The 24,208-nt window shown below is 38.0% G+C and overlaps 1 protein-coding gene across 5 annotated transcripts in view; it reads right to left on the bottom strand.

Annotated features, from left to right (window-relative positions):
* LRBA (LPS responsive beige-like anchor protein) overlaps positions 1-24,208 on the bottom strand; it is a 720,084-nt gene that overhangs the window by 473,533 nt on the left and 222,343 nt on the right. For all 5 annotated transcript variants that reach the window (XM_070474768.1, XM_070474770.1, XM_070474771.1 and 2 more), the window contains exon 35: positions 4,860-4,924. In XM_070474768.1, coding sequence (XP_070330869.1) covers positions 4,860-4,924 — 65 coding nt within the window. The remainder of the gene's footprint in view (positions 1-4,859; positions 4,925-24,208) is intronic.

Genomic DNA, 24,208 nt, shown 5'->3' with positions numbered 1-24,208 from the left:
TGACTGAACTGATATACAGGCACCACTGATGAGGGACAGTAAGTGATACGGTCTACAAACCTAAGATTTAAAGCTTACCAAGATCCTCCTCTGACAGTTCCCTGAACTGCCTCTCCTCCTGCTATCTCGTCTTCCACCCTACCTCAGCCATTTACGGCTTGGTCATATGCCACAGCACATCATTTCCAATAACGGAATGGCCTTGGTCTACTTGCCCCCATCTCTTCACTACTACCTCTCATGTTCAGAGCTCAGTCATTCTACTATCACCTCTCTAACAGTCCTTAGAGTTCCAATCTATCCATCCAATCTTTTTCTTTATAGTCACTCTCCAGCCCTAGCTTAACAATTACTATCCTGTGGCCAATGATCACAATCACTCTCTTGCATAAAAGTTTGACTCCCTTGTCTTGCTCAGCCATATTCACTTGACAAAACCTAAGCCCATTTAAGCCTCTCATTCTACTTCCATATTTACCTTCCAGACTCTACAACTACATGAAACTTCTTCCCATATTACCATATATACAAATTCACCCACTCTCTAACCTACTTTTAAAAATCATTCCAGAAATTCTCACCTATCTCTTCTACATTGATTTCCCCACTTTTTACCACAAAACTTCTCTTGCTCTCATTTTTCGAAAACCCTATTTCCTTTGACTCTATTCCCTCCCACTCCATTTTTTTTCTCCCCTCTGTAGCAAAATTCCTCTAAAGAACTGTTTATACATATTCTAATAACTCCTCTTCTCTCGTTCTCTTTTCTAAATTCAGTGCAAACAGGCTTTTTTCCACTCTCCCAAAACTACTCCTGTCCAAATCACAAGCAACTTCTGAGCCTATGGTCAAATCTGTCATCACCTTACAACCTTAATGATTTGATCTAGTCTCAAGACATTAAATATCACCTATATGCTTATGACACCCAAATTTAGGTCTCTAATCTGGAGAAATAATTAGCAACTGTCTGTTTAGTATCTTTATCCTGGAGAAGGAATGGCAACCCACTCCAGTATTCTTGCCTGGAGAATTAATTCCATGGACAGAGGAGCCTGGTGGGCCATAGTTCATGGGATCACAAAGAGCTGGACGCAACGGAGTGACTTTCACTTGACATTTCACATCTCTACCTGGATGTCTGTGTGCAGGCTAAGTCAATTCAGCCGTGTCCAACACTTGGCAACGCTATGGACGGTGGCCTGCCAGGCTCCTCTAACCACGGGATTCCCCAGGCAAGAACACTGGAGTGGGGTGCATTTCCTCCTGCAGGGGATCTTCCCCACCCAGGGATTGAACCCGGGTCTCTCAAGGCTCCAGCACTGGCAGCAGGGCTTTACCACTTGAGCCACCTGGGAAGCCCTCCCTGAAGCCTACTCAGGGCCTGAAAACCAGCATTAGCTCATCAAAGGCTTGCCTAGATCCTCACAACGGAACTCTTGCTGTCCCCCAGCAACTGATTTATTAACAAATTTACCATCCTGGTTGACAGAAACACCATCTTCTCAGCTGCAGAGGCCAAAATGTTGAGAGCAATGCTGGACTCCTAGTCTTCTCTCTCAGCCCACATCTGACGCATTCGTGCTGAGACGTCCTACTGGCTCTGTCTTCAAAGTATATTCACAACGCTCCTACAGTTTACCTCTTCTACTGCTACTGCTTTTCCCCACAGGCCCCTATGATTAGCTCCTTCACTTCCTTCAAACAGGGCTCACACAAAGGTCACTTTCTGGATGACCTATAATATAATCAATCTTTAAACTACAAACTAAGACCTTAATATTTCCTTTAAAAATTTCCTTCAACTTGCTTAACACTATCTTTTTCCAAAGAACTTACCACCTTTCATGTATTATATAAACCATTACTTATTTTGTTTATTGTTTATAGCTTTTCAGTGACTGTTTGAAAGTAAGATCCCCCCCAAAAAAAAAGAATCTTTGGCAGCTTTGTTTATTGTTGTATACCAAAAATCAAGGACAATTATGATACAAAGTCAGTGCATATATACTGGCTGAATGAATAGATGAGGAAACAGGCTCACAGAAGTAACAGTATTTCCCAAATATCAAAGCTGGCACTTGAACCCAAAGTTAACTTCAAAGCTAATACTTTTAATCACAAGGCTATTCTGCTTTATCTATTAAATGTAACAGTAACTTGCATAATTGAGGGCATTTACACTTAGTACAACCTAAACAAAATTGACTTTTATAACAAGTTTACTTTAAAAAAAAAAAAAACTGGTGTTAATCAGTGTTTTGCATTAAGTAGAGCAAATACATATTCGATCAACAGCACTCACAGTCTCTTTTTATATATATACACTATAAAAGCATCTAATACCTCAGTGCTGAAATTCAGCCAAAGAGCTTTTTTCCTGGTGAGTAAGCACTTTGAAATTTTTGCTGAAAATGAGACTAAATTAGTCATTCACTCATTGAGAAATATTATTGATTTTCCAACACTTGCCAGACTCCAAACTACGATTAGTTCTGCTTCTCACATAGATCACTGTAATAATTTTGTTATTGTTCCTCGTCTCAATCAGGTCTCCTCTCCTTCAACCTGTCCTAAGATCACTGCTAGTTATTTTTTCAAAATCCAAATATTACGATCATACTTCTTTTCTAAAAATCTTTCAAGGCTTCCCACTGCCTTTGTTTAGATAAGAAAGCTCAAACACACCACGTTAGACCTTTTATGATCCAGATGACCAATTCACATACAACTCACAATTCACACACCCACACAGCATCCCACATCACAGCATCTTCAGATATTATATTCCCTCTATTAAGAATGCTTTTCACATATATGTCTTCTCCAACTTAACCATAACCCTCACTTTTTCAAAGTCTATTTTACTAACACAACTCATCCTTGAAAATACATCTCAGGAATCATGTTTCCCTAGGGAGGTTTTACCTAACTCTGCAATACTAAATTGTGAAGTCTTTCCCTTCATTCTCATTCCTACCTTCTAGCACAGAATTTAGCACTTGGGTGCAGGTTTATTTATCTGTATTCAGTACTAATCTGTGAGCACCTATAATTATTTGATAAGTGGAATAATCTTAGTAGCATTTAATACAAAATAAAGTTGTTGGTTTTTTTTTTTTAATTTTGAAAAAGAAAGTGGAGCTGCTCAGTCGGAACCAACTCTTCGCGACCCCATGGACTGTAGCCTACCAGACTCCTCTGTCCATGGGATTTTCCAGGCAAGAGTACTGGAGTGGGTTGCCATTGCCTTCTCCAGGGAATGTTCCCGACCCAGGGATCGAACCCAGGTCTCCGACACTGTAGACAGATGCTTTTACCATCTGAGCAACCAGGGAAGTCCATTTTTTACTTTTATTTGCATTTATTTTTGTGACATTTCTTCCCGGGTCATAAGTTTCTGTTTCTTCAGTTTCTTCTGGGATACCTTTTTCTTCCGTGCAACCTCCTCTTCTGGTTTAGGAACAATCTGTTCTTTTTCAGTAAGGATCATCTCAGTGTGGCAAGGAGAGCTCATGTAGGGGTTGATATGACCATGAGCTCTGTAACCCTGAGCAGCATCTTGAGGGCTGTGTTCACCTGAACGTGCTCAATGACCAGAGAATCTACATCTAAGCCCTTAAGCTCAGCATTACTCTGCATTTTGGAGCACATGCAGTAAAAGTTCAGCACGCTTTCTGGGCCACCGACCCTGCGTCCAGCCCCACGGTTCGGCCTGTGCACACCTGCCAACCCCATCACTGTAGGGGTGGGGTGGCTCACACTGCTTCTGTAAAGTGACCTCCGTCAGATGCTTGCTGGCTGTCTGGATATGCACACCCTTTATGGCCTGGGCAGTTTCACGAGCATTCTTAAAGTGAACATGAAGATTTGAACCTCTTGATTTGCGTGATTCTGTGGGGTTCTCTGGGTTGAGTGAATAGTGCACCATTTTTAGAGGTCACCTCAGCCCACTTACCAGGAAAGGAAGAGTTCCCTTTTATATAACAGTAACGAGACAGAGGCTGAATTCCTAGCTACTGCTTCAAAATTTTCCTGTAAGTGATGGTGTCCGTTTCTCCGTATTAGCCAGAACACTATAAGGAAACATTCTTAAACAATAACTATGCTCTGAATGCTATTTCCAATAGCAGTCAATCACACCTTTTAATCTATACTCTGGGTCTTTAGTTCAACTAATCCAAAACCAGGCTTCCCTGGTGGCTCAGCTGGTAAAGAATCAGCCTACAATGCAGGAGACCTGGGTTCAATCTCTGGGTTGGGAAGATCCCATGGAGAAGGGAATGGTTACCCACTCCAGTATTCTGGCCTGGAGAATTCCATGGACTGTATAATCCAAAATCAGATGCCACAAAGCAGACATAAAGTAGTGCACTCATCGTTTCCTCCTTTTTACCTTAATTTTCTCACTTCCTTAAATCTCTTTTCACACTTGTATCTTTCTTTTTATATCTGTACTTCATTTTTCTTATTACTGGATTTTCTTTCCTTGAATTCTTCTTCCCTTATGCCCAGGCCATGACATGAGATAATATAGACATGTTAGTCTTATTATTGCTCTAAAATATAATGGAATTTGAGAAAGATTGAAAAATATTTGTTTTCTCCATATCTGCAAATAGAATCATCAGTTTACTTTTGCCAAACTCAGCCTTACTTATTGAAAAATAAAGAACAGACTTTACCATGAAGCACATAACCATGAAGATAACAATAAAATGATTAAATACTGATTTATAATAATTAATATCTAACTCACTATATTACTGTATGTAAAATCAATACCAAAAATATCAGTTCAAATAGCAAAAAAGAACAAGATTCTAAAGTAAAATATAAATGGATATAAAATAGATTACCTTCCTTCATTGACAAGTTCAATAAAAGCAAGGCCTGCATTCTTCTGAATAGAATTCTGCCATTCCTAAAAAAATAGTAGACAATAGCTGAACAAATTTCACTTAGTAGGTTATTTCTTTAAAACAATTACAAAAAACATCACCCATATCAATTACATACTTTGGCTCTTTGTGGAAAAGTTTTGTTAAACATGTTCTCTATCTAGCAGCCCACGAACACATAAATAGTTGACATTAAAATGGAAACAAAACAAGTCAGCAACAGTTAGATTCTAGATAAACTAAATGAGTCTACCTATATATATCTTGCCCTTTTAGTTCTATACCAGTATATCCCAGTAATTTAACTGAAATAGTTTGAAAGAAGGCAGCAAAGACGACCAAGGACAAAGGTTTTGGTTTTGTTTCCTTAAGAAACAAAAGAGAGGAAGATGGAATTAAGTAGCTCCATAAACTTAATAAATAGCGCATGTCCTACAAAATTTGATAACTAAAGATTGAGAAAAAGACAAGAAAAATCAATGAATTTGGCTAGATCACTTTTAAAATGGAAAACCAAAAGTCACTAGCCTATGAATTAGCAAATGATGGTGCAAATATATTAAAATATTCTTTATAAGTCACCCATTAAAAAGCCATAGAAAGAAATCAACCAATAGAGTGTGTAGGAAAAAAAAAAAAGTTTAATCCTTATTTCAAAACAGATATAAAATAAGCATCAATCCAAAAAGACTGGGGCCACATAAACTGAAATACAGCTAGACTTGAGAAATACCAATGCATGCATGAATGTGTACATATTTTTTAAAAGCAACCAGACACATATAATTCTTATGTTTCTTAAAACTAAGGAGCCTTATAGTCCACCTACATAATATTACTCAACTAATCTTTTTTTGTTCTTTTATAAAGGCCAAAACAAAAGATAGCCTGGGACCTTAGCACTGTTACCATGAACAGTGTTCACATTTTCTGAATCTAACACCTTTCAGAGTTTTTAACACTGTGTAATTTCATATCCTATATTATGCCAAATTCTAATTTTTCTAAACCTCATCCTTTCTCATCTACTTTCTCATTTTTATCCCCAATTTTGTATTACTTGTAAGGTTTGAAAAACCTGAGCTTCCTCTCAGAACTGAAATGGCTGTTTGCCATAATTTTGTTAGAGTTCTACTTCATGAATAGTGTAAGGAAGAGCATACCAACTGAATATATACAGCAGAATAAGAAGTAGATATAAAGGCATTTAGACATCTGAGGACAGTAATGGGCTAAGACTAAGAAAGAAGATAAAGCAGTGTGTTGCTGAGGAAAGAGCAGGAAACGTAACGTGTTCTTAAGGAACAAGAAGTCATGAGATTGATGTTCTCAAATCAACTATGACATTAACAGGCTATGTCCACAGAGAGAGCACTCTACATCTCTAGGTCCTTGATGATCTCTTTAAACATTCTTGAAGCTATATGATTCTATGATTCAACAACTCACAAACACCTACAAATTAGTGGCTCATAAGTCCACAACATATACCTTGAAAATTCACAACTGCCAGCCAACTGAAACAACAAAATAAACATCTTATATTTCTTTCACTGAGGTAAACCAAGTGAAGGATAAACAGAATACCCATCTAACTTAAAATCCTTTTCTTTCCAGCAAAATGAAGTAAACAGTTAGTACAAAGGAAAGCAACCAAACCCCAAGAAGAAATAAATCTCTGAGAGAAGAAATGTCAGGCCCCCCACTCTTCTCAGAAATAGGGAGAAGAGAGAAAAAAGCAGAAACTGCAGGTAAGTTTTTGACCCTGGCCCAGAAACCCACACCTCACTTCCGAGCCTGAGCACCAGGAGATACCAAGTCTCGAGGAGTTGCCCTAAACCCAGTAACGCACGGGAAGAGCAGACAGACAGATCAAGCGGTGGATGGACTTAAAACAGCCTCAGAGTAACTCATGCCCTCGCAGAACTCAGAAAATAACAGAACGATGTACAGGTAGTTGCGGCTTTGAGGGGATGAGGGAAACGGCAGGGAATCAGAACGGACGGTAACACCAAGGGACGCTCCTGTCAAGAACAGAAGCACATGCCCACTCCTCAGCTCTTAGACCCAACAGGGCCACGTGAAAATCTCACACAGCACCAGAGTACACGGAGGTAAAATCTTAAATAAACTGCATTTTCTTATGCATCATTTACTTGAGAGAAAAAATTCACAAAGGAAGCTAAATATACTGAAAAGAAAATAGTTACTCTTATTACTAGAAAAAAAGGAATTAGAAAGAAAGGCAAGAGATTACCCCATATATAATTCTCTAGACCAGACATTTTATTTTTAAAAGTATCCATAACTTTCCTCAAATCTGTTTTGTCTGATTTAAAACTGCAACAAGTGGGGATTTTTGTAAGTCATACAAAACTCCAACTCCACATGAAAAAAACAGGTAACAGTGGAGAGATTCAAATTTTCAGTATACAAGTAACCATCGTTTTATTTACACTTATGTAATACAGATTGACTCTTATAATGTAAAAGCAGAAAGTGTCTCATTCAAGTGTCACAAAGATTTCAAACAGTATGGTTTAGGTCCGATAGAAAACTAATTAAAGTTAGTATAACCATAAAAAATGATCATTTAAAAAATTTATGATCTCAAATTAAGTATGTCCCACTATTTTTTTCCTCTTAAATTAAAAAAAAAATTAGACATGAGGATATACATAGAATTGGAAGAGTCCAATTTTTCTTACAAAAGTTCAGAAACATATTTATGACTGCTAATACATTTGGATTCTTGTTTTCCCAAACATCATCTATAAACTCATATTAGTTTACTTGTAGGAAAGGCTATCTATTCACATGGAATAAAACTTTTCCAGCAACTGAAAAAATTTAGACAAAATGAGAAATGAAGTGAAAATACAAATACTTATCTACACTGAGTAGTTATAAAAATCTCACAATTCTCAAAGATGTCAGAATTTTAATTTGCTTATAATCCACTCCTAATTATAAATTATCTAACAATAAACTATGACACACCAGGTACATAAATACATACTGATAGGAACTCATAACTCAGGTAAAAAAAACCTGAAGCCCATGAGAAAAGGAAATTTAAAAAATAAATAAATAAACCCAGGTGTTAGTCAAAGCCAACAAGTTTTCTCCATACTAAAACACCATCAACAATCTGAAAATTGAAACGAAGATCCATGCTCTCCTAAAGCATTTTTCTCCACTTCTGAGACAATTATTAAAGAAGGTGTTAGTCAAAACAATTTCATAAACCACAGCTCAATATAACTTTTAGTGAGCTTTAACAGCTGAAAGAAAAGCTTAATGGTTATCGTCTTTCATGATCATTTCAATATTTCATCATAATATTTATAATTACATAGTGATGCAAAATGCACCATACATTTAAAGGTCTTGGTTATTCTTCTCCCAGAGGTATTGATGAAAAACATGTTAAAAGCCTCAAATCCAACCACTAATGCAACTAAGTAATTTTAAAACACATTTCAGCACTTTGGAGAGGAAGGACTCAAAACACAACAACGGAGTCAATAATTTCATACCTGTTCTAAGCTGTATTTAATTGACTATCACTTCCTAGGGCCACAATTGGTGACTAGTCAATTTTTACTAAAATATACTCTTAGCTTAGTAATGCTCTTAGTCATACAATAACAACAACAGGATAATATGTATTAGTGAAATCTATTAAACAGAGTTACACCAATTCTCAAACATGTGTTTTCGGTGGTAAAAGTCTACCAAACTTGGGATGGGGGATAAAAGACTCCATTAACTAAACTACTTCTGTGACTCCCTAACATTAACAAATAAATAAGGAAAGGGCACCAATAAATGTGCTATAATTTATAATATTTAATATAACTAAATTCCTTAAAGTGAACTTAACAGTTTCCTATAAATTTGAGAACCTCCTACAATAAATTTTAGTTTCTTGAATACAGCACATGAATTTGCCTAAATTCTAAAACTAATTCCCAAACATTATCATGTTCTAAAGCAAATAAAATCAGACTACAGATCAATAAGATCAACTACATATATTCCATGATGACATCTTTTTGGATCAAACCACTGACATTAAATGTAGTATCAATTTTTTATTCTGGTGGGCTAGAAAATCACTGAACTATCTTTTACTCTTAAAAAAAAGGTATAAAATGAGTGACTTCGGTTAAACACAGGAAAAAAATAAGGGCAAAATAAAGAGGGGACAACAATAATGAGAAGCAGCAGAGAGAGAGAACAAGACAGCGGAGGAGTAGGCAGACGTGGAGTACCTCTCTCTCCACGGATACATCAGGAACACACCTTCAGACACTGAAGTGCATGCAGAACAGCAGCTGAGAGAGGACAGGAGGACCTGACCAGTGGAAAAGAACATATAGAACCACGCAAAACTCGGTAGGAGGAAGGAACTGGGGGAAAACACCAGTGTCAGCAGGATTGGACCTGCCCTCAGCGTGTGGGGGAACTGAAGCAGGGGTCCGATCCCCACAGCAGGGCGTCTGAGTCAGAGGAGAGACATTTAAGGCTGAGAGGGAAACCGCTGACCTGTGGCCGCCTAAATGGAATGAGAATCAGACAGTCCTTGCCGCAGCCATGCATCGCCCGGACAGGGACGAGGGTCCCCTGGAAGGGGCAGTGGCTGGGAGCTGGAGTTTAGGGATTGTGGAGCAACCCCAGGGTGAGGGCTGCTGTTGACGGTGGAGAGACGGATTGAGGGGATGTGAGGGAGGACATCGTGGTGGGAAATGCTTGTGGAGGAAAGCCCCGCAGCCATGGAAGCAACGCAATACTGCTGAGTCACGCTAGGCGGTGGCGCCATCACCATAGCCTCTCTCCCCCTACATGCCAGCATGGGCAGCTGAACAAGAGAGAGGCTGGCCCATCAAATGTCTGAGGCGCTGAACTCCAGAGTAGGACCCCACCCAGGGCGCCCCTTTCAGTGACTGATGCGCCAAACTACGGAGCAGGACCCCAACCAGGGCGCCCGTCTAAGTGCCTGATGCGCCAATCTTCAGAGCAGGACCCCAGCCAGGGCGCCCCTTTCAGTGACTGATGCGCCAAACAACGGAGCAGGACCCCAGCCAGGGTGCCCCTCTAAGTGCCTGACGCGCCAATCTTCAGAGCAGGACCCCAGCCAGGGCGCCTGTTTCAGTGACTGATGCGCCAAACTACGGAGCAGGACCCCAGCCGGTGGAGAAGCTGGGGGCGACGGGGGGCCCCTCTCTGCACCTGATGCACCAAACAACAGAGCAGGACCCCAGGGAAGGGAGCCCTCTAAGTGCCTGAACGGCTGGAGTTACTGGGAAACACTGGCTAAAGAGGCCCTTTGATCGCCAGGTACAAGAGGCTCGAGAAAAGACTCTGATAGGGCCATAGCTCCTGAGGCGGAAGCAGTCCGTGTTCCTGCACACTTGGCGCCGCCAGGGTCCCCGCAAGCCAAGCAGCTGTGCCACCTTCACGCTCAACTCTCACTGGGGCAGAAGGGCCACAGGCAAAAGTCTCGCGTCTATGCATGCAGGGTCGCTTCGGTCGTGTCTGACTCTTTGCCACCCTGTAGATGGTGGCCTCCCAGGCTTCTCTGTCAGACAGCGGGTTTTCTCCAGGCAAGAATACTGAAGCATAATGGCCAATACCGGTTGCCATACCCTTCTAGAGCACTGTCTTTCCTGCTACCGAGCCGCCAACACCCCTGAGTATCTGGTGCTGCCAGAACCCCTGCGACCCCAATCAGCTACAGCACCTCCACACCTGGCCCTCACAGGAGCACACCCAAGTCCTCCAGGGCAGCCTCAGGAGCTCCCACATGCAGAGGTGGAAATAAAACCACAATTGAAACCCAGGGGCAGTGTGGCTAAGGAAGAAGACCCAAACCTCCCCGCCAGGGGCACAAGATGCAGATTAAATCCACGTGATCAACTAAGCAGACTGTGTCTATGGAAAATAAAAAAGGCAAATTGAGAGCTCCCATAAAAGAAAAGGCACTAGCTCTGATAGCTGTGGGCATTGGAGGCAAGAACACACAGGAGAAGGACCAGATTAGAATCTGAGCTGCCCCCACAGCAGCTCCAGAGACCAGCACGGTGTCGAGGGCATCGCAGGGAGGTGAGGTGGGCTGTGACAGCCAGCGAGGGAAAGGGCTCTGACAGCAGTGAATCGAAAAAAAAATGTATTATTCTTATTTTTCAACTTGTTCTGTAGATACTTTTGGATTTTTTTTTCTTGCCCTTGTTGTCATAAACCTCTACCTCTACATTGGGTCTTTGCAGTTCTTAGAGTTTTCCTCTTTTTTGACCCTCTCTTTTTTAATCTTTAATTTTTTTAACCTATTATTATCTTTTCTATTTATTCTTTTGTTTGCTTTTTCTACAATTCTTTTCCCCTTCCAGTTAATCTTTACCATATATAAACCTTCTTTAACTACCTCTATTAACTTTGCATGTATATTCTTTTTTTCATTTCTTTCTCTTCTTTCCTCTCAACATATTTGTTAGTTTTATTTTCATTGCTTTATTCCTCAATTGGCACCTTGCTTTAGTTTTGTTTTCCAGTTTGTGCTTCAATTAGTTTTCTTCTGATACATACAATTTTTGGTTTCCTTCATTTGCTGGGTCAATCTATTGTACTTAATTTTTGTTGGGCTGTTTTGATTTTGTTTATGAGTGTATATGTGTATATTCAGTCACACTTTTGACTGTTGTTATAAACCTCTGCCTCTACATTAGGATATTGCAGTTTTGAGGAGTTTTCCTTTTTTTCTTTAGTCTTCTGTTTGTTTTTTTTTTTCTCTTTTTTATAATTTTAATTTTTAATTTTTTAAAAACTATTATTTTTTTCTACATTTATTCCTTTGTTTGCCTATCCTACTGTTCCTTTCTCCTTGCTGTTGATCTTTAATGTATATAAATCTTCTTCTTCTACCTCTGTTGAACTTTGCTATCTATTCTTTCTTTCCTTTCCTCTCAACATATTTGTTAGTTTGTTTTCATTGCTTTATTCCCCATTTGGCACCTTGGTATAGTTTTGTTTTCCAGTTTGTGCTTAACTTAGTTTTGTTCTTAACTGGGAAATATAATTTTTATTTCCTTTTGTTTATTTTAATCAAGAGTGCTAAAACAGAGGCTGCCTCACCAGAGTCACAGAGTCTTTGTGTGGTAAACTTTTTAGAAAATTTAGCTGAGAACTTTTGCAAAAAGGCTGACATTTGCATTAACAAGATTGTATTTCTACTATGTTGCAACCTGCTGTACCATGAGACTGCAACTTTTCTGTTTTCTGTTAAAATCAAGGAAAATAGAACAATAAAGAACAGACTACGGAAAACAGCTTTGCCTTCACCTAGGTCATAAAATGTTAATAGGATCCAAGGCCAGAAGATAATGTACAAAGATCCACTATGAAAGAAGACTCTCATGAGCAAAAAAGTATGCAGAAAACACCATGGTTTCGTGAAGGACAAAATTGACATAATGTTAAACTAAACTTTGTATGCTTATCTTTCACCTCTCCTTAGAAACATACTACTTAGGGTACAAAAGCTAGTATGGTAAAAAATAAAGTGACACCAGACTCTGCTGCACACCCTGGTCTGGTGTCTCTCTCTCTCTCTCTCTCTCTCTCTCCGACGCCATTCATCCTGAGGGTAACCCTGGATCCTGCTGGGGCTGGACCCCGGCAGACACAACACAAAAAAGAAAATCAAGGTCAATATCACTGATGAACACAGATGCAAAAATACTCAACAAATTTTAGCAAACAAAATTCAGGAACACATCAAAAAGCTCACACACCATGATCAAGTTAGGTTTATTCCAGGGATGCAAGGATTCTTGAATATATGCAAATCAATCAATGTGATACACCATATTAACAAATTGAAAGATAAAAACCATATGATAATCTCAATAGTTGCAGAAAAACGTGTTCACAAAATTCAATACCCATTTATGATAAAAACTCTCAAGAAAGCAGGCACAGAAGGAACCTATCTCAACATAGTAAAGGCCATACATGATAAGCCTACAGCAAACATTATTCTCAAATGTGAAAAACTGAAAGCATTCCCCTTAAGATCAGGAAGAAGACAAGGGTGTACACTTTCGCCACTATTCAACATAGTTAAATAAAGTGAATTTGAAGATTATGGAGAAAACCACTAGACCAGGTATGACCTAAATCAAATCCCTTATAACTATACAGTGGAACTGAGAAATAGATTTAAGGGACTAGATCTGATAGAGTGCCTGATGAACTATGAATGGAGGTTCATCATCGTACAGGATACAGGAATCAAGACCATACCCAAGAAAAAGAAATGCAAAAAAGCAAAATAGCTTTCTGAGGAGACCTTACAAATAGCTTTGAAAAGAAGGGAAGTGAAACCAAAGGAGAAAAGGAAAGATATCCCCATTTTAATGCAGAGTTCCAAAGAATAGCAAGGAGATAGGAAAGCCTTCCTCAGCGATCAATGCAAAGAAATAGAGGAAAACAATAGAACCGGAAAGAGTAGAGATCTCTTCAAGAAAATGAGAGATACCAAGGGAACATTTTATGCAAAGATGGGCTCAATAAAGGACAGAAATGGTATGGACCTAACAGAAGCAGAAGATATTCAGAAGAGGTGGCAAGAATACACAGAAGAACTGTACAAAAAAGATCTTCATGACGCAGATAATCACGATGGTGTGATCACTCACCTAGAACCAGACATCCTGGAATGTGAAGTCAAGAGGGCCTTAGGAAGCATCTCTACAAACAAAGCTAGTGGAGGTGACGGAATTCCAGTTGAGCTATTTCAAATTCTAAATGATGATGCTGTGAAAGTGTTGCACTCAATATGCCAGCAAATTTGGAAAACTCAGCAATGGCCACAGGACTGGAAAAGGTTAGTTTTCATTCCAATCCCAGAGAAAGGCAATGCCAAAGAATGCTCAAACTACTGCACAATTGGACTCATCTCATACACTGGGAAAGTAATGCTTAAAATTCTCCAAGCCAGGCTTCAGCAAAACGTGAACCATGAACTTCTAGATGTTCAAGCTGGTTTTAGAAAAGGCAGAGGAACCAGAGATCAAATTGCCAACATCTGCTGGATCATCGAAAAACGAAGAGAGTTCCTGAAAAACATCTATTTCTGCTTTATTGACTATGCCAAAGCCTTTGACTGTGTGGATCACAATAAACTGTGGAAAATTCTGAAAGAGATGGGAATACCAGACCACCTGACCTGCCTCTTAAGTAATCCGTATGCAGGTCAGGAAGCAACAATTAGAACTGGACATGGAACAAAAGACTGGTTCCAAACAGGAAAAAAGAGTACATCAAGGCTGTATACTGTCACCCTACTTATTTAACTTAAATGCAGAGTACATCATAAGAAATGCTGGGCTGGAGGAGGCACAAGCTGGAATCAAGATTTCTGGGAGAAATATCAATAACCTCAGATATGCAGATGACACCACCCTTATGACAGAAAGTGAAGAAGAACTAAAGAGCCTCTTGATGAAAATGAAAGAGGAGAGTGAAAAAGTTGGCTTCAAGCTCAATATACAGAAAACTAAGATCATGGCATCCGGTCCCATCACATCATGGCAAACAGATGGGGAAACAGTGAAAACACTGGCTAACTTTGTTTTTCTGGGCTCCAAAATCACTGCAGATGGTGATTGCAGCCATGAAATTAAAAGACACTTACTCCTTGGAAGGCAAGTTATGACCAACCTGGATAGCATATTATAAAGCAGAGACATTACTTTGCCAACAAAGGTCCATCTAGTCAAAGCTGTGGTTTTTCCAGTAGTCATGTATGGATGTGAGAGTTGGACTCTAAAGAAAGTTGAGTTGCCGAAGAATTGATGCTTTTGAGCTGTGGCGTTGGAGAAGACTCTTGAGAGTTCCTTGGCCTGCAAGGACATCTAACCAGTCCATCCTAAAGGAGATCAGTCCTGGGTGTTCATTGGAAGGACTGATGCTGAAGCTGAAACTCCAATACTTTGGCCACCTGATGCGAAGAGCTGACTCGTTGGAAAAGACCCTGATGCTGGGAAAGATTGAGGGCAGGAGAAGGGGACAACAGAGGATGAGATGGTTGGATGGCATCACTGACTCAATGGACATGGGTTTGGGTGGACTCCGGGAGTTGGTGATGGACAGGGAGGCCTGGCATGCTGCAGTTCATGGGGTCACAAAGAGTCGGATGTGACTGAGTGACTGAACTGAACTGAGTTCTAGAAGTTCTAGCTAAATGAATCAGAAAAGAAAAAGAAATAAAAGGAATCCAGATCAGAAAGAAGAAGTAAAGCTCTGTTTGCAGATGACATGATACTGTACATAGAAAACCCTAAAGACAGTATCAGAAAAATACTAGAGCTAATCAGTGAGTTTAGCAAAGTAGAGGATACAAAATCAATACACAGAAATCACTTGTATTTCTATATACTAGCTATGAAAAATCAGAAAGAGAAATTAAGGAATCAATCCCATTCACTATTGCAACAAAAAGAATTAGATATCTAGGAATAAACTTACCTAAGGAGACAAAGAGTCAGACACGACTGAGCGACTTCACTTTCAAGGAGACAAAAGAACTGTACACAGAAAATTATAAGATACTAACAAAAGAAATCAAAGACTACATAAACAGATGGAGGGATATTCCATGTAGAAAGAATCGATACTGTGAAAATGACTATACTACCAAATGCAATCTACAGATTCAATGTGATCCCTATCAAATTACCAACGGGCATTTTTTACAGAATTAGAACAAAGATTTTCACAATTCATATGGAAACACAAAAGACCCCGAATAGCCAAAGGAGTCTTGAGAAAGAAGAATGGAGCTGGAGAAATCAACCTTCCTGACTTCAGATTATACTACAAAGCTACAGTCATCAAGACAGTATGGTACTGGCACAAAAACAGAAATGTAGACCAATGGAACAAGATAGAAAGCCCAGAAATAAACCCATGTACTTATGGGTACCTTATTTTTGACAAATAAGGCAAGAATATACAATGGGGCAAAGACAGCCTCTTCAATAAATGGTGCTGGGAGTACTGGACAGCTACATGTAAAAGAATGAAATTAGAACACTTCCTAACACCACACACAAAGATAAACTCAAAATGGATTAAAAACTTAAATGTAAGACCAGAAAATATAAAACTGTTATAGGAAAACATAGGCAGAACACTCGAAATCAAAGCAAGATCCTCTATGACCCACCTCCTAGAGTAAAGAAAATAAAAACCAAAGTAAAGAAGTGGGACCTGATTAAACTTAAAAGCTTTTGCACAGCAAAGGAAACTATAAGCGAGGTGAAAAGACAACCCGCAGAATGGGAGAAAATAATAATAGCAAATGAAACAACTAAAAAAGCATTAATTTCCAAAATATACAATCAGCTCATACAACTCAATACCAGAAAAACAAATAATCCAATCAAAAAGTGGGGAAAGACCTACACAGACATTTCTCCAAAGAAGACATACAGATGGCTAACAAACACATGAAAAGATGCTCAACACTGCTCATTATTAGAGAAATGCAAATCAAAACTACAATGAGGTATCACCTCACACAGGTCAGAATGGCCCTCATCAAAAAGTCTACAAACAATAAATCCTGGAAAGGGTGTGGAGATAAGGGAACACTTCTGCACTGTTGGTGGAAATGTAAATTGATATAGCCACTATCGAAGACAATAGGGAGATTCCTTAAAAAACTAAATAAAAACACCACATGACCCAGCAATCTCACTCCTAAGTACACACCCTGAGGAAACCAAAATTGAAAGAGACACATTTATCCCATTGTTCACTTCAGCGCTATTTACAACAGCTAGAACATCGAAGCAACTTAGATGCTCATCAACAGATGAATGGATAAAGAAGTTGTGGTACATATACACAACGGAATATTACTCAGCCATAAAAAGGAATGCATTTGAGTCAGTTCTGATGAGGTAGATGAACCTAGAACCTATTATACAGAGTGAAGTGAGTCAGAAAGAGAAAGATAAATACCATAATCTAACACATATATACAGAATCTAGAAAAATGGTACTGAAGAATGTATTTATGGGGAAACAGTGGAGAAACAGATATGGAGAACAGACTTATGAACATGCGGAGAGGGGAGGAGAGGGTGAGATGTACGGAAAGAGTAACATGGAAACTGACATTACCATACTTAAAATAGATAGCCAACGGGAATTTACTGTATTGCTCAGGAAACTCAAATAGGGGCTCTGTATCAATCTAGAGGGGTGGGATGGGAAGGGAGATGGGAGGGAGTTTCAAAAGGGAGGGGAAGGGAGGGGATATATGTATACCTATGGCTTGTTCATGTTGAGGTTTAAAAGAAAACAGCAAAATTCTGTAAAGCAAGTAATCTTCAATAAAAAATAAATTAGTTAAAAAAAAAAAAGAAAAAAAAAACAGTAAAATAAGAATTACCCTATAGACTGGAGGGAAATAAATGGAAGCAGCAGACAAATGCTTATTGTAGAACCCCTAGAAAGGACAATAATTGAAGGCACTGATTATATATAAGGATGGCTGAGGGGCAGAAATGAAAAGAATTTAAATGCATAAAAGCTGGTATTAAAAAAAAACAGCCTCTAAGCTTCTCTCCCCATACTGCTGGCCATCCCCACCAGGGTAAACGACTGGAAGTTTGCTTTCCAGAGGAGTAAACCTCTGAACACATTAAAAAACCTTACTGTAAAAAGTAACTTGAAAGTATGCTTACCAAACCATGAGATATCAAGCAATATTAGAGAAGTGTTCCCTGAGAAAAATGAGAACCCATGATTAAATTTAAGGTTCATTCATCACCAGCAGGCAACTCATACATACGCACACAGACATTTGTGCAACACACTTAAAAATGAGCACAAGCAGTCAACAGTGATTAGAGGCAAGACTCTCTTATGAATGACAAACACCGAAGAGACAAGCAGGGGAAAAAAAACTCTAATTATTAATAATAGACAATATTATTAATGGGGTGGGAAGAGGCAGACTGAGGAAAAGTACAATTACTACCATCAGAAAGATAAAAACTTGGTTGTAAAAATCAGGGCAGGGGTACTTTTTTATTTACTTTCTGCCTCTGTATGAGAGATCTTCAAGCCATCATTGCCCATGATCACAGGCCCTGGGAACTCTTCTAATCTCTAAGAAGAACTGGAGCTGAAGTTATAAAACGGATTCTTACTGAAGCCCAGGATCATTCGGGAGCCAGATAACCCTGTCTTTGCACAATAGATAAAATTTGTTGTTTGGAAAAAAAAAAGCTCTGGCTTGCCTGGTGGCCCAGTGGTAAAGAATCTGCCTGCCAATGTGGGGGACACAGGTTTGATCCCTGGTCCGGGATGATCCCACACACTGCAGAGCAACTAGACCTGTGTGCCACAACTATTGAGCCTTTGCTCTAGAGCCCAGAACTGCAACTGCTGAGCCCACGAACCACAACTGCTGAAGCCTGCACGCCGCAGAGTCTGTGCTCCAGGAGAGAGCCAGCACAGCGAGAAGCCCGCGCGCTGTAACTGGACGGGGCCCCTGCTAGCGGCCCGCAAATAGGGAAAAGCCCACACAGCAGCAGAGGCCCCGTGCAGCCCAAACACACACATCAATTATTTTAAATAAGAGTTCAGAGAAACGGAACCAACGGGACGGAGATTCGTATTTTATTTAAGAAAGTGGCTCACACGATCATGGAGGCTGACGAGTTCCGTGATCTGCGGAGAAAATGAGTAAGCAGGAAACCCAGGAGAGCTGACCATGTAGTTCTAATCCAAGTTAAAAAGCCTAAAAATCCAGAAAACCAATGATGTGGTTCTAGTCTGAAGGGCAACAGGCTCCAAATCCAAAAAGTGACAGCGTGTCACTTTTTGTCAGTTTGAGGACAAAGGCAGGAAAAAATGTTATCTCGGTTCCAATGCAGTTAAGCAAGTAGAATTCTCTCTACTCAGGGTATGGTCAGCCTTTGTGTTCCAGCCAGGCCTTCAACAGATTGAATGAGGCTGATCCACATCAGGAAGCACGACCTGCTTCAAACAGTGTACTGACTTTACATGTTAATCTAGTTCAGAAACTCTCCAAATAATGTTTCACCAAGTATCTGGACACCCCATGGCCTGGTCAAGCTGGAACAAAATTAACCAGCTCTCCATTTCCAACTCCCCTCCAAATCTCAGAAAAGAAGAAAACGCTCTTAGAAATTAAAAGCATAATTTCAAATAAAAATTTTGAAAGAATTATTGGAAGATGTGATAGAAGGCTCTCAGGAGAGTAAAATAAAAGATAAAATGACAGAAAAAGGATGAGAACAATATGGAAAATAGATCATCCAGATAGTTCAACATCTACCTAAAAGTAGTTCTAGAAACAGAAATGAGAATACAGTAAAAACATTCCCATGGAAATACTTTAAGAAACTTTCTCCGAACACAAGTATATACTTTTGCAGACTGAAAAATTTTATTAAAAATACCAGAAACAGTGGATTCTAAAAGATTCACCCACATCAAGGTACAACCAGTACCAATAAACAATTTTTAAAATAATAAAAGTTCACAGAGAAAAAATTGTAAGAATGATTACAACTTTCAGACTCTAGTACTAATATCCCAACAAGCCATCAATAATGGTTTAAAAAAAGACATTTTCATCTAAGCAAGCTCTGAAAAATTCTACATGTATTCTTTTTTAAGAAATTACAAAGGACATGCCTCATCAAAGTTAATACAGAGACGCCCACTGTCATCCTCCAGCCCAGTTCTGCTTTAATTTTTCCATGGCATACTACTGCCACTTAGATTTTATTTTTGCCTTTCTCTTTATTCTATCCTATAAGCCGATGCTAGGACAATGACCAACACATATAGAACAAGTGATCAATAAATGTTCAATCGGTGTATCTTTCAAAAAAGAAGGCCACTATGAGTCATACGATATAGACACGAAAGCATGAGATGGAGAAGAGGATACTTGATGACAAAAGAAGCTTCCCAGTGACAGCTTTCTACAGAACTAAGGAGTAACCAAATCCAGGTGAGAATAGGACAATAGAGAACTCCAAGCAATATATATCCAAGGAAAAGAACTGAACCAAGAGATACCAAGTGAGTTCATTACAATGGTAGAAGTTATATGACTTCAGCGGAAAATTCAGAAATAAATTTGTGGTGGCTACAAAGATTTTAAAGAAACAAAAAAAGTAGGAAACCATTAATTCCAGGAGAAAGAAAGAAAGAGAAAAACAAGTGGAAGGGAGGAAGAAGAGGCAAGGTGGTTGGGTAAATATGGTACATTTTTTGTAGGTCTGCATGGATATTTCCATTGTCACAACAATGGTAATGCTAGGGATGGTTGTAACAATACTATCATATAACTGCATTGGGAACAAGGGAGTGTGTGAATGGGAAACGGAGGGCAACACAAGTACTCAATAGTCATCTTCCATAAAAGACATTAAGATAATGCTTAAAAACAGAAAAATCTAGAAATAGCTATCATTCAGAAGTATGAAAGTAACTAGGAGACAACAGTTAAGAGATCTGAATATGGCTCCTTCCAGAAAGTAAGAATCAAGAGAGAGAATAGAGGCAGGAGACTGCTGGTTTCAGTTTAAGTATTATCCTATTATTTGTGAAATAGTATATTTTCCTTGATAAAAAATAAACTTTATATTCAAAAATCACATGTTCTAAATGAAGAATAGTAAATAAACATAAAATTAAAATACACATTTTTCTAAATGGACAATAGGTATCTGTGCAAAACTAAAGCAATATATATCTAAAAAGTAGAACCAGCATTCAAGTTTCACAGATACTGAAATCAAAACTACGAAAATGTAAATACATCAGAAACTATTAAGAATTTTTATTTTTTTAAAGTTAGGATTTTTTTATCCTATCAAATAAAATTAACTTCATTGCTAATTGATGATAAAATATTTTTTAAACTATTGACCTAAGGATCCAAATATAGTTTAACTTAAAAAAAGGAAGAATAACTTGTTAACAAAACCTAATAAACTCGTATCAAATTACTTCATTTTCCTTAAGAAAAATTAAAATTGTAAAGGCATGTGCTCAGTGCCTTCTTAGTGCAGTAGGCAACACGTCAGTCTTGGAACCTAAAGGGTGTGTTCTTCAATGAAATATTAGTAGATATTTTAAAATATTAAAGTACCTATGCCTTTGTAAGGTGAATCAAATTCACTGAATATAGATCCAATTACCTAAGTAGATGTCAGAAACACTGTTAGGAGTCAAGGGAGCAGGCCACAGAGGAGAGGTCAAACGAGGAAGGGAAGGTACTAACACAGAGTTGAGAACCACATTATACATGGGACTAAAGGTCAAAACCAGAGAAAACTAGTTCATAGTCAAGATAGAGTAATCTTAAGTGCGCAAAGTAAACCATCAAGGACTTTTCAACAGTGTTTGCACTCTGTGTCAGCACTCTCTCAACAGCACATCCAACACAAACGTGAGGAGCCACGTAACAGGAAAGAATACAGCACAACTGCAAAGAGCAGGCTTTATTCCACTGTCTCTTTAAAGGGTAAAACAAATCAGTATGTGAAATATCAAAATGAAAGACTGCCTTTTGGAAAGCTTTGGTTTCGATGATTTTTGTGGACATACATAAAACTGTACATCAAGTTTATACAAGTATTATGGTTTAGCTTATAAGTTAAATATATAGATAACAACAATGTAAAAAGAAAAAGAGAAATTCTATTAAAGTTAGGTTAGCAAATGGTTCAGTTCTATAAATGTTTATTTAACAATTACTTTTGAATATTTACTATGTGCAAGGAATTGAAGAGTGAGAAAATAACTTTTTATAGGATTGACAAAATAAAGAATGCAAGGGTTCAGAAGTCCAAAAAGTGGAGATAACCATGCAATGAATTATGATTACTGCATAGTTTAAATTATTTGTACACAATCTATCAAAAAACCAATAATCCCTTGCTGTGATGTTTAAGTACACTTTAAAATTAACTTATTTACAAGTTTCTGTAAAAATATGTTTTTAAGCTTTTCAGAAAAACTTCAGTCCACTATCATCTTTCAAATAACTTGCAACCTGGCATCAATATTATCAAGACAGTTCACTAATCAATAAAGAAAGCTTGATTTCAATAAAGGTGCCAAAGTTGCTCTAACCCTTTCCAGCAACAAGGTCTCAACAGATGATCATCATTAAGCTTGTATCAGGGTTTCACATGCAGGAGCTATATAAATGTGTCCTATTAGTACATAGTCAGTCTGTTTGGCAACTGCAGTTCTCCAGACATGTGGCAATGCTGCCCTTTGAGGTCTGAAGTCAAGTCTTTAGGGAATCTCAAAGCCTGCACTGAAATTACAAGGAGTGTTCATTCATTATGGATTGCTGGAGAGGAAACATGAAAGACTTCCATTAAAGCTATATAGAACAGCTACTTATTTTTTCAAAGTTTTTAAAACTATCTCATGGATTCAGCTACAATAAAAAGTATTTAGCAACTGAATTATTTTTAAAAGGATGACTTCAGGACATGAGTACAAACGCTTTCTTCATGTCCCCCCATCCCCCACCCCAATACACCTAATATTCCTTTTACAGGAATCATCAAGTTTTTTGTGACCTGGGAGAGAATAAAATTTACTTTACACCTCTAAATTCCTTCTACAGATCACTGTAAACTTTTATAAAATGAAGGTATTTTTAGAGACAAAGTTTTCTTTTCTAATATTAATTCTGAATAACATATACAGTTACTTAAACTCAGCCCTGTATATGTTTCTTTTTAGATGCCTCATTTATTTATTCAAAAAGGCCACCTCTTTTTCATTTTCATTCCATTTAAAACTAATAATGATAAAAAGTTGTAAAAACCAGATTATATGAATTACTACCTCATCTGTGAAATGGCATTTAGCAGATAACACTATAGGAAAGTACATGAAGATTCAAATTTTTTAAATTAAAAGAAGAATGTCAATTAATTGACAGTCAAGAGTTCAAAGAAATTTCATGTCTCGGGATTTGAAAAACAGAATAAATATACTTTCTAATTAATAGTTGCTGTCATTTTAACTTTCTGAATGTATAGACACTTTTTAACTTGAGAACTGTTATTTATTGAATTCTGCAACAAAACAAAGACTATTAGAGAATACTTCAGTAACAAATCTCTAAAATGTTACATAAAATTCATTAGCTTGCCTCAATCATTCCTTGAATTCACATATATGTTGGTTTCTGACAGCCTAATTCCAAAAAGCAATTACAACCTCCATCCATATGTAAAAAGATAACAGAAAGCAAGTACATTAAACTAGTTTAAAAGAATAAAAATCTAAAGAAAACAGATTACGAATGATTTATATGAATGCCTAGTGCTGAAGTTAATTACAAGTAACCCAATAAAATAGTGCCTTTATTATTGTACAGCAAGTAATAGCTCTAGATGTAAAAACCAGAACTCTTTCTGCTGACTTTTGCATGCCCAATCCCACGGCACACAACATTAAGAATTAAACATGTAGTAAATAAGGCATATAGAAAACAGCAGTTTTTAACTAAAAGCAGAAAACTCTCCTGCTGTTTAACCATTTGGGGTCTCCCACTCTCAACAGTGACCACTGTAAACTGATACTATGTACTCACTGAGTAAATTCCTCATTTAATAAAAAGTGAGAGTTCATTTCAGTATTAAAAGTTTTATATAAAATGAAAAATAACTGTGAAATAGTATTCAATAGCAGAAAATGAAGAATCATTTATGGTTATGCTACGAAATGATATGCTCAGAATCTAATGTTTCCAAACCTCATACTACATCTACCAATCAAGCTTTGAGTCCTGATTTTAAAGTACGCTATTATATCTGAGACGCATACATTATGTGCTGTAGTAACACGTTATAGTTGTCAACAGCCACAATCTATAGCCAATCATAGTACATTTATTGACTTTCCTGAAGAGGAATAAAACCTTTTCGTACAGAATGATTCCATAATTCTTTCAAATGTTTATCAATGCACCTAATGAGATACTAGTTCGTATAAATTTTGAGTTCAAAAAATCCTAAAACATACTATGATAAACATCACCCATGTAGGTCATTCTGAACTGTAACATAACTAAAATAGTGACATGAAATACTTAAAAACCTCCTTTTGTTGTACAAATAACTCAGAACAGATAATCAAATGGTGGATCTCTCTGGCAGTATTATAGTCATATTAATTTCATCTCTATTAGAAATGTATGCAACATTCGCTTATTTAGA

This window comes from Odocoileus virginianus, chromosome 12 (assembly GCF_023699985.2).
Source record: "Odocoileus virginianus isolate 20LAN1187 ecotype Illinois chromosome 12, Ovbor_1.2, whole genome shotgun sequence".
NCBI classification, from domain to species: domain Eukaryota; kingdom Metazoa; phylum Chordata; class Mammalia; order Artiodactyla; family Cervidae; genus Odocoileus; species Odocoileus virginianus.
This window is presented reverse-complemented; position numbering and strand designations above follow the sequence as displayed.